Consider the following 15,774-nt stretch of genomic DNA (forward strand, 5'->3'; position numbering starts at 1 on the left):
AAAGGGAAAATTTGGGGGTTGGCGGCAGGATTGGCACTCTGCCACTGTTCCATTTGGACTAGTGTGGTGCTGAGGTGTCCCCCTCTGCAGGGCTGCTCTCGGGTTCTCATCCCTGAGGTGTGGCATCGTGCTGTAATCAGCGTGTGCTTCCTCTCTCCCTCTCTGCCCCTCCCATGTGTCATTTGGGGGGGGATATTAAGAGGTATAGTAGTATATCAGATAATTGTGGTTGCATAATGCTACTTACATTCCTGTGCCAAAGTTTTAGGCAGCCAAAGAAAATGATGTTTAAATGATCTTCGTGTTGGTTTAAGATGATGCTGTTACGCCTGTCAGAGTGTGTTAGCTTAGCCATTTCAAAACCTTTGCTGAAACCACCACAGTATCTGCAGCAGCCATCCATACACCCATGTGTTTTTTGACTCGACCACTAGCCCACCTCGTATAGCTAATCAATATCTCACCCACTTTTTTAAGCTAATTAGGTTAATTAATTAAGTGAGCTGGTGGTGAAATTTAATAAAGACGTGTTATGGCTGGGGTGTCGCTGAGGAGAGGTTTGGGAACTGAAGCCATCCAACCAAATATCAGCAAATTTTTGGAGAATAGAATAAATTTTTATTAATTTGTATTGTTAATTTGCATGTGTACTAATGTTAAATTGTGTTTTGTATTCTGAGAAAAAGTGCACTTACAACCTAGATAAATAGCATTACATAGCATTTAAACAGCTTTTATGTGTTTTGACTCCAAGACTTTTATCAAGAGTGCATTTTGTCCTTCTTTCCTTGTCTTTTAGTTTTGACCAGAAGGTTGGCTGATTTTTATCCTCATGTTACCCTTCCATGATGGACCGATCAAGTAATCCATTGGTATCTTCGTCCTCTTTTTTGCAGAGGCAGGAGCGGAGAGAGATCTTCAGAAAGTTCTGCAGCAGCTGGAGCCCCACATCTCCTTCCTGGAAGAGTTAACCAAGATGGGCGGGGCCATGAGAACTGTTCTAACAAAGATCTTAACCAATCAGCAGACTTTCAAAGACCTAAGCATGGGTAAATTACTCTCTTTATTGTATTCCCTCCATCTGTCCATCTTCCAACTTTGTGGGTCAGGGTCCTGAGGTCTGTATTGTAACTTGTGCAGATAATACATGTCCTGTAATCTGAAAATTTGATCTTCTTGTCAGTCCGATTACTACAAAATGGTTATCCTTGGTTCTTGCATTAAGCACAGACAGGATCCTGTTTGTTAGATATGTGATTCTCTAATTAAGTGCATCAGGCCAACGTAAAGTCCTTGTAAAATCCCCTAAAATGATTTTAAATTCTCTTTTGTGTTGTACAAAATTCTGTATAGTTAATACAAGACAGGCTGTGAAGTTTATTAGCTGAGATTATGTAATTTTGGCCAAAATGCCCCATAATTGAAGCAGTATCACTTAATCGTGGCGCGTGAAAGGATAGTCACTGGTGAAGCAGATTATATGGAGACTAGTTACACAAAGATGGGCTGTTTAATATAGATTTTTTTGGAGAGATGGGGGGGTGGGGATTGTGGAGGTTGGGGGGGTTATACGAGGGGTAGGGGGTGATGGGGTCTTCCATGGAATCCAAGGTGTAAAGCTCAGGTCCAGATAATACAAATCCAGGCCAAGGTTTTGTTTCAACCAACCAGTTGAGTATAAAGAGACACAGCCACAGAGTACTCAACTGCTTGGCTGAAACAAAACCTTGGTATGGATTTGTACTCTCTGGACCTGAACTTTCCACCTCTGCTTGGAATACATTGTTGTCATTATTTTAATTAGCATGTCCATTCTGATGTTAGTGATCGGTATTTATTTCCTTTTTCACCTGCAGGGCAAGAAGATAACGTTTATGCAAAGAAGAATTACGACAAGTACCTAGCAGCTCTGAAGAGCTCTGGGCTGGTTTCTGCGGAGGAGAAGGCTGGGGCTGGGGGAGCAGATGCTCTGCCAGGGGCTCATAGTCTGCCGGGTGAGACACCCCGTCTCCTGCTTCTCGTATAGTCAGATTTTTACATGATGCTGACATTCCTGATTCCTGACTTCAGTTGAAATGGATGGAAAAACAATGACTAAGAGCAGCTTGTGATGGTACCTAGCTATACATTTTTCTTATTGTGGGACACCTAAAGGGTAGTTGTTGAGCGCTCTCAATATGGGCTGTAAAAGCACAGTGTAAGGGTGATGTGGTCAGTTCCCCTCTGTCACATGTCTTTGGATTGTGGGAGAATGTAAACAAAAGGAAAACAAGTCCTCTCACGCAGGGCTGCTATCCACTAACCCACTATTTTTAATTTTATCCTAAAGAATTTTAGTGTTTACCACTATATATATTGGCAGACCACCTTACATAAGGATAATAAAATGTTCTCTTATGAGCAAAGCACTAATTGGTTTACATTTGTTTCCTAACCCTCTAGGTGCTGCTGCTGAAGCCAGTGCAGGTTCTGTTAAGGAGGTGAGTCTTGATTACAATGTTGATCGCAGTGTTGATCGCAGTGTTGATAATAATGATTTTTTTTTCTTGGAATAAATGGACACTGTGGTCGTAGTGTTGATCGCAGTGTTGATCATAATTTCTTGATGATTTTATTTCTTGGAATAAAGAGACACTGTGATCGCAGTGTTGATGATCATTTCTTGATGATTTTTTTTCTTGGAATAAATGGACACTGTGCTCGCAGTGTTGATCGCAGTGTTGATGATAATTTCTAGATTTTTTTTTCTTGGAATTTCTTGATTTTTTTTTTCTTGGAATAAATGGACACTGTGATCGCAGTATTGATCGCAGTGTTGATGATCATTTCTTGATTTTTTTCCTGGAATAAATGGACACTGTGATCGCGGTGTTGATCGCATTGTTGATTACAGTGTTGATCGTAGTGTTGATTACAGTGTTGATCGCAGTGTTGATGATAATTTCTTGATGATTTTTTTCCTTGGAATAAATGGACACTGTAATCGCAGTGTTGATCGCACGCGGTAGGGCAAGTGTTGATCGCATGCATTAGGGCAAGTGTGCCTCTAATAAAGTACCCGGCTACTCTTAGTTCATGGATTTGCGACATGCTGTCCTCACCCTGATATGGTGTTTGTGCTTTCTGACATTAGGACTGTTGTTCGTTAGCTTTACCAGCAAAGTGGGTTGTGTGTATGTCACTCGTCACCTGCTTTTTCCTGCAGGAGGATCAGGATGGAGGCCAAAACGTGGGCCAGAGGAAAAGGGTGAAACTAAGCAGCAGTACCAAAGGTACCATCGGACCGCCGGCGCCCGGCTCTCTGCCACCCTGTTTTCATGCCCCCCCCCCACTTAAATCCATTTCCTGTGTCTTTCTAGACAAGTCCATAATGGATGCGTTGAAACATAAATGCTTTTTAGAAGAGCTTCTCTTCTGGACGATTAAGTATGAGTTTCCACAGAAGATGGTGACTTTTCTACTGAATATGCTGCCAGATCAGGATTATAAGGTATGTCTGCGTGGAGGTATCTGCATGCAAAAGCACAGGACCTTTCAGAGCTTTCAGACATGTGGCCTAATCTCATTCTTATTGTCCTCAAAGGTCAAGAGCTTAGTATAAAACCAATGATCCTATTTACATATGTTCTAATATGACTGTAATATTTAGAATGTTCAAGGTTTACACCTATAAGTGTGTCAGTATTATTGCTTGAACATTTTGAATGCAGAGAGTTATGAGGGGAAATTGCTCTAAATGAGGTGGAATGTTCTAATCTTCTATGGGCTGGCGGAGGTAGTCAGATTAACAAAGTGCTGAATTGTATGCTCCACATTAAGTTCTGAGTGTAGAAGCGGAAGGTCTGTTGGAAGTTTTGGATGCTGCTGTTAGGGAAGGCAGGTCATGGTGCTGATTTCGATGGCAGAATGAGCAGTGGCGTGGTCCAGGTTAAACATGTTTGGAATTATGAGGTTAATTAAAGGAAATCCATCCATCCATCCATCCATCCATCCAATTGCTTATCCAGTGTGGGGTTGCATTTAGGGCCTGGCATTTATCCCAGGTAGCATAAGGTACATGGCAGAGCTACATCATGGATCGGGTAGCAGCCCATCTCATGCACGCACGTACAATTACACCCTATGGACAGTAATTACATATGTACAGCGCCCTCCACAATTATTGGCACCCCTTGTAAAGATTTGTAAAAATGCTTAGAAAAAAATCCACCTTTTGGTGAAGCATCTTCATGTCACACTGAAAAATTTAGAAAAATCCAACCTTTCATTAACATAGATTTATTCCAAGAAAAAAAAATCATCAAGAAATTATCTTTAACAAAAACACATGTTTATAGGGATTATTGGCACCCCTGGAAATTATAGTGAACACAATGCAACTGAAACATGTTTCCCCTGTGAATTGTACATCTTTGACTTGAGTGGAGAGAATAGGAACCTTCAAGCTGTAATCCATGACTTCCTGGTTAGCAGGAATACGAACATGAGGCGACACAGAGCCCAAATTCCCTTAGTCATCCATCAACATGGGAAAGATAAGAGATCATACAAACCAAATGAGGGAGAAGTGTATTGACCTTCATAAGTCATGCAATGGGTATTAAAAATAGCTACTCGCATTAAAATGTCCATTTCTACTATAAGGGCAATAATAAAAAAAGTGGACAACAACTGGAACTGTTACAAACCTGCCTGGAAGAGGACGCAAGTTTATTGTCCCCCACGTACAGTGAGGAGGATCATAAGAGAGGCAAAAAAATCCCCAAGGATGACTATTGGTGAATTACAAGACCAAGTAAAATCAAGGGGTTACCACATCTCTAAATAACACTATCAGACACTAACATTATCTTCATGCTAATGGATTATTTGGATTGTATGCCAGAAAAAAAAATTTTTTTGTCAGTTAACCTCAAACGTAAACATCTGGAGTTTGTGAAACACTACTACAGCTTTGACTGGAACTAAATTCAGTGGTCTGATGAACCAAAAATGGAGCTTATTGGCAGAAAACACAAGGTGGGTTTGGCGTAAAAAGAAGGGTGGCTATGATTAGGGGTGTGAATCACAGCTTTCCTTGCGATACGATACAATATCGATTCCTTAAGCCAACGGACCTCAGAAATTCCCACGATACGATACGATTCGATTCAGTTCAATACTGGGGATAGTATTCGAAATTATGAAATTTCAGAATCAGAATCAGCCTTTATTCGCCAAGTGTGCTGGGGCACACAAGGAATTTGTTCCGGCAGCTTGAGACTCTCTCGTACATAGAGACACTATACAAGCTATACAACAATAAATGACACTATACAAACAAACAATAAATTACACTGTACAAAAAATTACAAGTATGAAATATAAATATTATATACAAGCCCACGTGGGTAACATTGTACATTATTAAGGTACGACGTAGAGTGTAGACAGGGGGCAGGTGACAGCTTAGCTGTTTATGAGGGTGATGGCCTGAGGGAAGAAGCTGCTCCTATGTCTACTGGTCTTTGTGTACCGAGCTCTATAGCGCCTGCCAGAGGGGAGGAGCTGGAAGAGATTATGTCCTGGGTGTGACGGATCTGAAATGATTTTAACTGCTCGTTTCCTAGTCCTTGAGCAGTACAAGTCCTGGATTCACACAACCCTTTACATTTCAATGAATTAAAATTAAATATAATTAGCATTTTATCATATTTTATTGGGAACCGTAAACAAAATCCAGTGTAGTCAAGTATGTCCCATAAAACAAGCAAAATAAAGTGCAATAAGGTAAAAATAAAAACTTTTGATGGATGTATATTAAGATGGTGACTAATTTTTATTATGAATCGAGCTACTTATAAATGACTAAATCAAAGTGATCTACGTACTATAAAAATGCAAATCATTTATTTATATGAACAGTGCAAAAATGCCGCTCTACATTTCCCTTCTTCGGAATAGCAGTGGTAGACTGACATATGAGGCAAATGCACTTCGAATATGACATGGTGGGAAAAAAAACAGTGGTAGGCTGTTGGCTTCTTACTTGGTCCAGCTCCCCCATTCATTTTTATACCCTTTCTTAAGTTTAGTAGCAATAAACTGGAGGCTAACTAGGCGATTCATGACCTGTGCGTCCAGTCCTTGTGTGTGCCACGCCCACCTCGTTACCCGCGTGTGAATTCCCAAAGTATCAGCTGTCTTGCGTTTATTCTGATGTCATGTCCTGTATTTAGTCCGCATTCAAGTCTGTTTCCCTAGGTCTGTGAATAACGTTTGTACTGTGTGGTTCCCTGTCCACCCTGAATAAACCTCGTCCTTTGGATTTCCGTTTCCCTGGTCCTGCTTTCCCGCACCCTGCTCGCTCGCCCGTCACACGATCGTAACAGCAACTCGGTAGCTTGCTAGAGATTTGCAGCAGCTGGCGCGGTTGAATGCGTCATCCATCCTTTATTTTTTATGCCATACGATCTACCCACACTACCTTTACAATAGACCAGTATATCGCGATCGACGTATTGGGCACCCCTGGTGTAGACCATGTATACGTCGGAGTGGATCATGAAAACAATACTAGAACAGGCGAGAAAATAAAAATGCATGTATCGATATTTATGCGGTCACATCGATGCATCGGATCATTTGCCGTTGAGTCGATATATCGATACAAATCGATGTATTGTTACACCCCTAGCTATAATGAAATTAACCTTATCTCAAATGCAAAATATTGTGGAGGTTCTGTGATGTTCTGGGGCTGTTTTTCCACCAAAGGACCTGGAGTCTATGGACTCCATGAAATACCAGGACATTTTCAATCAAAATTTGGCCACCTCTGCCAGGAAACAAAAACTGGGCCATCATTGGATCTTCCAGCTGGACAGTGATCCTAAGCACATGTCCAAATCAACACAACAATGGTTAGCTGACCAGCTTCTGCCATGGCCATCTCAGTCCCCTGACCTGAACCCCACTGAAAACCTGTGAGCTGAGCTGAAGAGGACAGTGCACGAGAGATTGCTTAGGACCCAGGATGATCTGGAGAAATTCTGTAAAGAGGAATGGACTCAGATGCCCTGCTTGGTATTCTCTAACCTTATAAAATGTTATAGGAGAAGACTCAGTTTTGATATACTGGCAAAGGGAGGTTGCACAAAGTATTACAAGCAGGGGTGCCAATAATCGTGGCACATGAGTTTTTGTTAAAGATAATCATTTCTTGATGAAGGATTTTTTTTTTTCTTGGAATATATTTATGTTAATGAAAGGTTGGATTTCTCTCATTTTTTCAGTGTTTTCTAACCCTTTTTACAAATCTTTACAAGGGGTGCCAATAATCGTGGAGGGCGCTGTAATTATGTGGTGTTCCTGCAGTTTCCCTCCAGCAAATCTACGTGCCTGAATTGACCAACATCTGTTTTCGTACTTTCTAGATTGCCTTTACCAAAACCTTCGTCCAGCACTACGCCTTCATCATGGAGACGCTGATGAGGAGCCATGAGTCAGACACCATGTCCAACCGCATCGTGCACATCAGCGTACAGCTGTTTAGCAATGAAGAGCTGGCGCGTCACATGACCGAGGAGTGCCAGCTGCTCGACATCATGGTCACCGTCCTGCACTATATGATGGAAAGTTGCCTTATCAAATGCGAACTTCAAGGTGAGGCTGTGCCTAGCTAGACGGTTGAATAACGCCTAACGTGTCATTCAACCTCAAGACTCTTCAGTTAGGGTCATGTTAGATTTTGAACACCAAATTGCATGTTGGTAATGCACATTTTCTTCATATTTAAGAGCTCATTCTGTGAGTGCTTTGCTTGTACTGTTTGGCATCTCATTTGAATAGTTTCTTGTATCGCAGCCATTTCCTAGATTTAAATTGAGGCAAATGCTGATCACTTAAGATAACACTAACCCCAGTGATGTTAACAGGTTACCAGAATTGTTGTTCATTCGTTTCAGATGAGGAGAACAGCCGCCATGTGGTGGTGAACTGTGGGGAGCCTTTGCTGAAAAACAACACCTACTGGCCTTTAGTTAGCGATTTTATTAATATTCTTTCACACCAAAGTGTAGCAAAGAGGTTTCTGGAAGACCACTCCCTGCTCATTCTGTGGATGAGTTTTGTGTCCTTCTTCCAAGGTGAGAGAGCTCCGTGGCTTCACGGCAGCTTGTTGTTTTGATGCTTATATTGTTCTTGGGTTCAGTGAACATTTGTCTTGACTACACCTCTTTGCAAATGGATCAGAGGTGGGGCAAGCCTCACCTAATCCTCAGAGGAGGATTCCAGACATGCACCTCCTGTTAGCCTCCGATGGCCGAGTGATACGTGTGATCGTGTCGTCCCCTCGTTGCCTTTACACGCACCTCCTGTTAGCCTCCGATGGCCGAGTGATGCGTGTGATCGTGTCGTCCCCACTTTGCCTTTTAGGTATGAACCTGAACAAACGGGAACTGAATGAGCACGTGGAGTTTGAGTCCCAGACTTACTATGCAGCGTTTGCAGCAGAGCTAGAGGCCTGTGCACAGCCCATGTGGGGCCTTCTGACACACTGCAAAGTCAAAGTAAGTCACCGCCACCATCTCTGCTTCTATTTAGAGATCAGTTTAAACCTGCTTAAATTGTACTTCATTAATTATATTTTAATTAACTTAATAAAAAAAATGTACAAGTGTCTTGAGGGAACTGTCGGGTAGCAGTTACATAGTGGTTCTGTTAATTCTTGGGGGTTTTGGCCGGTTTCTGATCAATGTGATGTTCCGTTAAGTGCTTTCGATACGATTAATGTTAGCTGTATTTATTTTCCCACCCTTATACAGGAGACACAAGAGTACACGAAAACAGTGGTGAGATACTGTTTGGAAACCTTGCAGATGTGGTTTGATGCCATTGGCTTTGTGGATGAGGTAGACCTTTTACAGCATCACTTATGTTTATATGCCAAAGTCTACGCAAGATTTCAATCTTTATGAATGCTTGTTTTTGTAAATGTTCTTTCAGCCGGCACCCAATCAGCTAACCTTTCACCTGCCCCTGCATCGCTACTATGCCATGTTTCTAAGCAAGGTGAGTCGAGGGATTAAAGACCATCTGTCCAGATAGCCTGGCCTTCCTAATGAGAGTGTTGCTTAATAGTGCGCAAATGGCAGGCTGGATGCATGGCTCGCCGGTGACTTTCCCACATCGATTCCCGACAGCAGGCTTTCTGAAGTGTAGGTCTAGCTCTCCTGCAAGCATTGCTCATCCATCTCCGGTTGCCTTTGTGCCAGCGGACCAGAGTGTGGCAAGACTGTCTTTGAATCGATATTGCTTCATCAGAGCTGAACCTAATGCTTTAGCCACACCTGAGAGCCAGAAGCTGCTTGAAACCTCCCCTCACCTCTTGCCAGGTTGATGCAGTGTGCTTTTGGCTGTCCTGGTCAGTACCAATGCAGTGAATTTGACATTTTGCAGGCCGTGAAGTGTCAGGGTATTGACTTGGACAGCCTCCTTCCAGACCAGGAGATGCTTATGAAGATCATGGTCCATCCGCTGCAGATTCAGGTTCTGTATTGGAGGCGTTATTCAGCATTAGCATGTGTGTTTTTTTTTTGTCAGATTCATACTCTGTTAAGGCACTCTGTGCACTGTATTCAGAGTCAGAGAATAGGTTATTTTTATCTCACATGTTCCTAATACGCCCTGGATCAGCTGGTTTGTCTCGCCTGGTTTAGCCCCTTGTCTGCAGGACATTTCCTCTTAAGTCGCCTTGCTGTGAAACACTTGTCAACTGTACAGTTTGACCCATATCTCCCTCCCATTGTAGGCATCCCTGTCAGAAATCCACAGCAACATGTGGGTGAGGAATGGGCTGCAGATCAAAGGTCAAGCTATGACCTACGTTCAGTCCCACTTCTGCAACTCCATGATCGATCCGGACATCTTCCTGCTCCAGGTAAGCGCTGTGTTCTATGAGCGGGTTCTGCAGTGAATACCCAGATTCTCCTAAATCAACTAAGACAATTCCTTTGTTTCCTAGGTTTGTGCATCTAGGCTGGACCCCGATTATTTCATCTCATGTGTCTTCGAAAGGTAAGGCTATGTTTACACCCTTTTTCACCTGCTTCATATAAGTCTTTTGTGCCAGTGTGATCTCCAGCCTTTGAACATGAGACCTGGTTTAAACTGAATTTTTGCATTTGCTATATGAAGTTAGTGCTGTTTGCAAGAAATCGCTCTCTGGAAAAGGAACGAATGAATGAGAGATGTGACACCTCCGTTGTATTTGAATGAAACGCACATTTCTCCTGCAGATTCAAGGTAGTGGACTTGTTAACCATGGCCTCCAAACACCAGAATGCTGTACTGGAGCCTGAGCAAGAAAGGCCGATGCTGGAGGGGGCTCTGACTTTTCTGGTGTTATTGACAAGCTTGCGGATACATTTAGGTGAGAGCAGCTAGGCGATATAAAAGAAATATATATAGAAGGGGCATTTCTGTGTGGATAAAAGTAGAACCACCAAGTACAAATGGTTTTTCCCAGACTTGAGCTGAGCATTTAATGGGCGTAGTTAGTGGCAGGTATGTTCTGACTGGGCCAGAGCAGGCGTGTAACACTCCGCCGTCTCTTCATGACAGGCATGGCTGACGACGAAATCCTCAGAGCGGAGATGGTTTCCCAGCTGTGTATGAATGACCGAACCCACAGCTCTCTGCTGGACCTCATATCCTTCACTGCTCCCACTCTGTGCCTCGGGGGGAGGGACGTCGATGATGTCACGATGGGCTGGGCATTGCTGTGAGTGTGATGCACGCCCTGCGTAGCTGCATGTACTGGAGCATCATAGGAAGTCAGGAGGGTTTTTTGTTTTAAAGCCGCTCCCACGAATCATGCTGCTGCTGTTCTTGCTTTATGTCTAGATTTTTATTATTATGATTTATTTGCATATGCATTTTTTCCCCTTTTTCTTTGGTCAGCCTAGTGAGTCTAGATTCCAGGGTGTGCAGTTTCCTGTACCAGTTCTGTTTTATTTACATTATTCATCTATCTATCCATCCATCCATCCATCCATCCATTTTTCATCTGCTTATGAATATATGATATTGACAGTTAGATTACTGTAGTAAGATTGTAATGCTTAATTGATTTATTGTTCTTATGGGAGAAACTGGGGTACGAATTTAGAAGAAGGCTGTTCCAGGTCTCAGAGGCACTCATTTTATTTATCCATATCTGCTTAAAACCGAAAGCTCTGGAGTTTTTGCTTAACGGGAAAAGCACATCCCAGAGAATCCTAATCCCAAAAGTGGCATTATCCCGGGAAGCTGTAGCTTCGAGGCCATGCTGTCTGCCGTGGCGGACTTCAAGGCGCCGGTGTTCGAACCCGGGGGTTCCATGCAGCAGGGCATGTACACCCCCAAAGGTAGGCCATCCTTTCAGTCCCGGAGCTTCTCAGTGCTGCCTTCCTCTCAGAGGTGCCTGCTTCAGGTCTAAGGGCGCTTTTCCACTGCCCCAGGTACCGTAATTTCGGTGCTTGGAGAAGGTACCAAAAGTACAGTATTTCAAGGTGTTGGTTTTCCACTGGCATAAAATGACATCGCACCGAATGACATCACAACACGAGATCGGGTATTTTGTACTGAATTCGAAAAATAGGTGGCTGTAGTATATTATAGGACTGGATGATGTGCAATATTAATACCAACATCGAAAATTATGCACATACAATTCTTACATTGCTTGTCAGTTAGATTAATTCTTTTTCTTAAATGTAATTCTATATGGACATTATACCACAGGAAATTTGTCTCTCTAAAACATTTTTACTCTGTCATAGAAAAACCTTAGCTAGCTTTGCAGTTTTAATCATTATTCCTTTTATAGACTATCTACCTGCTCTGTTTTTGTGTGAGAGCTGCATGAGTTCTCCCACACTATCGTAATCATTTTCATCCTTGCTGTTTAACTCACTCCTAGGCAGGTTTGTGAGAAATTTATGAACTACTTTTTGCTTTAGAAATACTCCCAATATTTATTACAACAAAATCACATCACCAAGACAGCACGCAAATACGTTTTAAATTTCTTGTCATGCAGTTCTGGTCTTTTTGTTGTATCTGTTCTTCCGACCAATTTTTTTTTTCTTCAATTTTTTTTTTCTGAGTTCGTAACTGTTTTCAAGGCAGCGTTTGTATTGTGTTTCAGAGGCAGGCTATTTGCATAACCAATCGACAAAGAAAGCATTTCCAGTCCCACCCCAAAGTACTGAAGTATCAAAGCACCCCAGCTGGTTTGACACTTTCGGTACTGGAGCTTCTGGTGCTGGTACTCGACCGGAAGTCAGTGGAAAAGCGAAAGTACCAAAAATACCGTGCTTGGTGCGGTGGAGAAGGGCCCTAACAAACCTCCTTCTGCTCTATGTGTTTCAACAGTCTACCTCTAGGTGGCGCTTGTGTCACACAGTAAAAGCAGCTGGGAGATTTTTCTTTTTCTTTTTTTTCTCTCTATAGCCTTTGATGAGACAAGCCAAAAAAAATTCTTTGTCCAAACTAGCTGATTCACGCCTAAAAAATTCTTGCTGTTCAGTCAGCTGAGTTTATAAACACATTTCAGGATCTTCAGGTTCTTCCCAGCTGTTTTTATTTTCAGTTTGTCATTGTTATCTGTTGCAGAACATGCTTTTATGAGCTTCATCGATGTCAGTTTATATTTTTCGAGAAATAATCAGGAAATAATTCTATACATGGGTTTATTGTGGTTTTAGGATAGGACATGTTATTTTGTATTAGATGTGACTTGTATTGCTTGTTTGGCTTTTATTCGTGTTTGTTTTTTGTGTTTGTAACACAAGGGGGCAGGCCATTACCATGTCCGTATACATTGCCTTAATCAAGCATGTTTCTTGTCAATGTTACTGGTTTTCTGTTGCTAATTTTCTATAACGCTAAAAATACCAAATTATGTACGTGTTGTCATTTTCTAGCTGAAGTCTGGGAGAAGGAGTTCGACCCCATCATGGTGGTCCTGCGGACAGTGTACCGGCGAGATGTGCAGTCGGCGATGGATCGATACGCTGCCTTGTAAGCCCCCGGCCTCATCCTGGTGACCATGTAGCAAGCAGTGCTGTGCTGTTCTCGCCATCGCTCTCTTCCATGAATCCCTCAAACTCAGGGCACATGCTCCTCTGGCCCAGGGGACTGGTTGCCCCAGTTATAGCACCCTCAGGAAGATGGCAGGGATGGGCAGCTGGCATGTGGGGCTTTCTTGTGTTTGGACCTCACTCTCTTCTTCCAGGAGCAGGCCAGTTCTCCATTACTCCCAAAAGGGTGCATTGCTGGGCAGGTCCTCTGGGGATCGATGGCCACACCACCCCCCTGGAAAGTGGGTGGAGAGTAAGGTGTTGTGGCAGTTACTTCTAATTAGTTCAGCGTCAAGGATGATCAATATTTCAAATGCAACGCTAATAGACCTGTGGCGACCTTTCCACATCAAGGGGGGGGGGGGGGGCTGGAGAGGCTGCTGTGAGGTTGTTGTCTGTAAGATGCGAACTTGCCGACTGTGCCGAAACATCTCCTGCGTTATTTGTTAAAACATTACAGGGGCATTGCTGCTGTGATAATCTGCAGTACGCCCCTTTACAGGAGCAATGATCTGTCCCGTCTCCAAAAACAGAAGCTGTTTTAATCATTATATTGAGGGAGAAAAGTAGCTTTGTGTTTTTGGTATTATTTTTGAGCATCACTGTGTAATTAGTACAATTTTGGAATGTCTGTATGTTGATAATAGGAGGTAGGAAGTCTTGAAGTGACTGAAAAATGTTTTAGGATATTTTAGATTCTTCTGTAGTAATGCGAACTGCGGCAGATCAGCAGTACAGGCAGTCCCTGGGTTAGGAGCGTCCTACTCATGGACAACTCATACTTTCAAACAGACTGCCATAAAACCTATTATACTACTTTGTGATGCTCATGAAAACATTACACGGCTTCAGTGGTTCACCAGCTTGAGGTATGGTACAGTACCATATGTAGCTACTTTTATATTATTATTATTATTATTATTATTTATTATTTATTATTATTATTATTATTATATACTGTGTTATTATCATTCCAACTTCTATTACTGTATTATTATTATTAGTAGTAGTATTATTTTGTGCTGTATTATCGTTCCGATTTACCTACCGTACATATTCAGCTTAAAGCCAGCCTTAAGTAACGTATGTCGTTCGTAATCTGGGGGCTGCCTGTAATAACCCCTTTGAGTGATCAGCTTTTGAAATTTTCTGCGAGAAGGATTCCGTAGCTTTTTCCCGCCGGAGTGGAACTGCCGGCACCCTCTAATGGCTGTGTTTGCTCCGTGTGGCAGCCTGAAACAGACTGGGATGCATTCGGGAAACCCGTGGCCTCCCTACAAAGAGCGGACGCCGCTGCACCCGTGCTACAGGGGCCTGGTGAAGCTTCTGCACTGTAAAACGCTGCACATAGTGATCTTCACGCTCCTCTACAAGGTGACCCACATTCCCTATCACGCCAAATCTGTTTCAGCTGGTATGGTTGTATAAAGTAATTCATAAATTGATTTACATAGATTGATTTACGTTTTCTTTCTAATATACAGTATATTTAATTATTTTGTTGTTGCTTAGTCCATGTTTTCATCCAAAACTGCTCATTTAGATACATTTTATAGAACGGATATTTTCTTGACTTGTGCCCGTAGCCTCCGGGATAAGCTCTGTATCCCCCCATGACTGTGAATAGGACAAGCGGGTACAGAAAATGGATGGATGGATATTTTTTTCTCCAGTGCTAAGTTTTTACCTCAGTGAGTTAGGGGGTTGTGCCCCTTCCTGGAAATTTGAAGGTTCAAATTCTGAGGCCAGCAGAATAATCACGTCATCACTGGGCCCTGGAGCGAGATCCTTAACCCCAGCTGCTCCTGGGACTCTGGCTGACTCTGCTCTCTGACCCCCGCTTGAACATCACGTTGGACAGATAAAGAAATAAATGCAAATGAAAATGTGCTTCATCCGTCCCTCTTCAAACCGCTTATCTAGTGCAGGGTCACTGTGAGCCTAGAGGCACTGCTGGTCAGCACAGAGCCCAGGGCAGGGGACACCCTGGACAGAAAGCCCATCCATTACAGGGTGCAGACCTGTATTAAGCCAGTGTTCTCCCAGTCCCCCAGACAGTCCATGTTTTTGCTCCCTCCCAGCTCCCTACTGGGGAATGGAATATGTTTCATTCCATAGAGACAATACTGAACAAGTAATTTGTTGGTACTGCTTTGTATCTGTTGGCACAACCTGTGTCAAAAAGTGCAAGAGAATCTGATCATGCTGTTGCTGTTAATTTTATATATACAGTGTCAGTCAAACCTTTGGATACATCAACCATAGAAAGGTTCATTTGTACTGTTCTCTACATTTTAGAATAGACATCAAAACTACAAAATAACACATATGGAATTATGGCTTGGGACAGTGAAGGTTGCAGGTTGAAATCCCATGGTCAACAGAGTGATCCCACCATTGGGCCCCTGAACAAGGCCCTTAACCCAAAGTTCTCCAGGGACTGGCTGACCTCTACCTCTATGCCAGTTTCATGAGATGGCCCACTGGGATGCTTTTGCAGCTGTCCTTGGCCACTTTTCCTTCACTTGCTGGTCAGACTCTTCCCAAACTATCTCTACTGTGTTTAGGTCAGGTGACCAGGTCATGTGACACTATCACTTTCCTTTGTAGGGGACTTGGCTGTCTGAATTTTTGACTGGTACTGCACATTTAGGCTGTCATGGGTGTCATT

General features: G+C 42.8%; 1 protein-coding gene across 8 annotated transcripts in view; it reads left to right on the top strand.

The window, feature by feature from the left end:
• The window catches only part of ubr3 (ubiquitin protein ligase E3 component n-recognin 3), a 56,406-nt gene that overhangs the window by 2,470 nt on the left and 38,162 nt on the right, over window positions 1–15,774 (top strand). For all 8 annotated transcript variants that reach the window (XM_072714359.1, XM_072714362.1, XM_072714364.1 and 5 more), the window contains exons 3-20: window positions 897–1,049; window positions 1,857–1,994; window positions 2,443–2,480; window positions 3,206–3,272; window positions 3,360–3,490; window positions 7,416–7,644; window positions 7,947–8,126; window positions 8,416–8,549; window positions 8,805–8,891; window positions 8,986–9,051; window positions 9,439–9,528; window positions 9,791–9,919; window positions 10,004–10,056; window positions 10,278–10,411; window positions 10,603–10,687; window positions 11,245–11,387; window positions 12,948–13,044; window positions 14,336–14,477. In XM_072714359.1, coding sequence (XP_072570460.1) covers window positions 897–1,049; window positions 1,857–1,994; window positions 2,443–2,480; window positions 3,206–3,272; window positions 3,360–3,490; window positions 7,416–7,644; window positions 7,947–8,126; window positions 8,416–8,549; window positions 8,805–8,891; window positions 8,986–9,051; window positions 9,439–9,528; window positions 9,791–9,919; window positions 10,004–10,056; window positions 10,278–10,411; window positions 10,603–10,687; window positions 11,245–11,387; window positions 12,948–13,044; window positions 14,336–14,477 — 2,096 coding nt within the window. The remainder of the gene's footprint in view (window positions 1–896; window positions 1,050–1,856; window positions 1,995–2,442; window positions 2,481–3,205; window positions 3,273–3,359; window positions 3,491–7,415; window positions 7,645–7,946; window positions 8,127–8,415; window positions 8,550–8,804; window positions 8,892–8,985; window positions 9,052–9,438; window positions 9,529–9,790; window positions 9,920–10,003; window positions 10,057–10,277; window positions 10,412–10,602; window positions 10,688–11,244; window positions 11,388–12,947; window positions 13,045–14,335; window positions 14,478–15,774) is intronic.

The sequence above is a fragment of the Paramormyrops kingsleyae genome, chromosome 1 (assembly GCF_048594095.1).
Source record: "Paramormyrops kingsleyae isolate MSU_618 chromosome 1, PKINGS_0.4, whole genome shotgun sequence".
Lineage (NCBI taxonomy): Eukaryota > Metazoa > Chordata > Actinopteri > Osteoglossiformes > Mormyridae > Paramormyrops > Paramormyrops kingsleyae.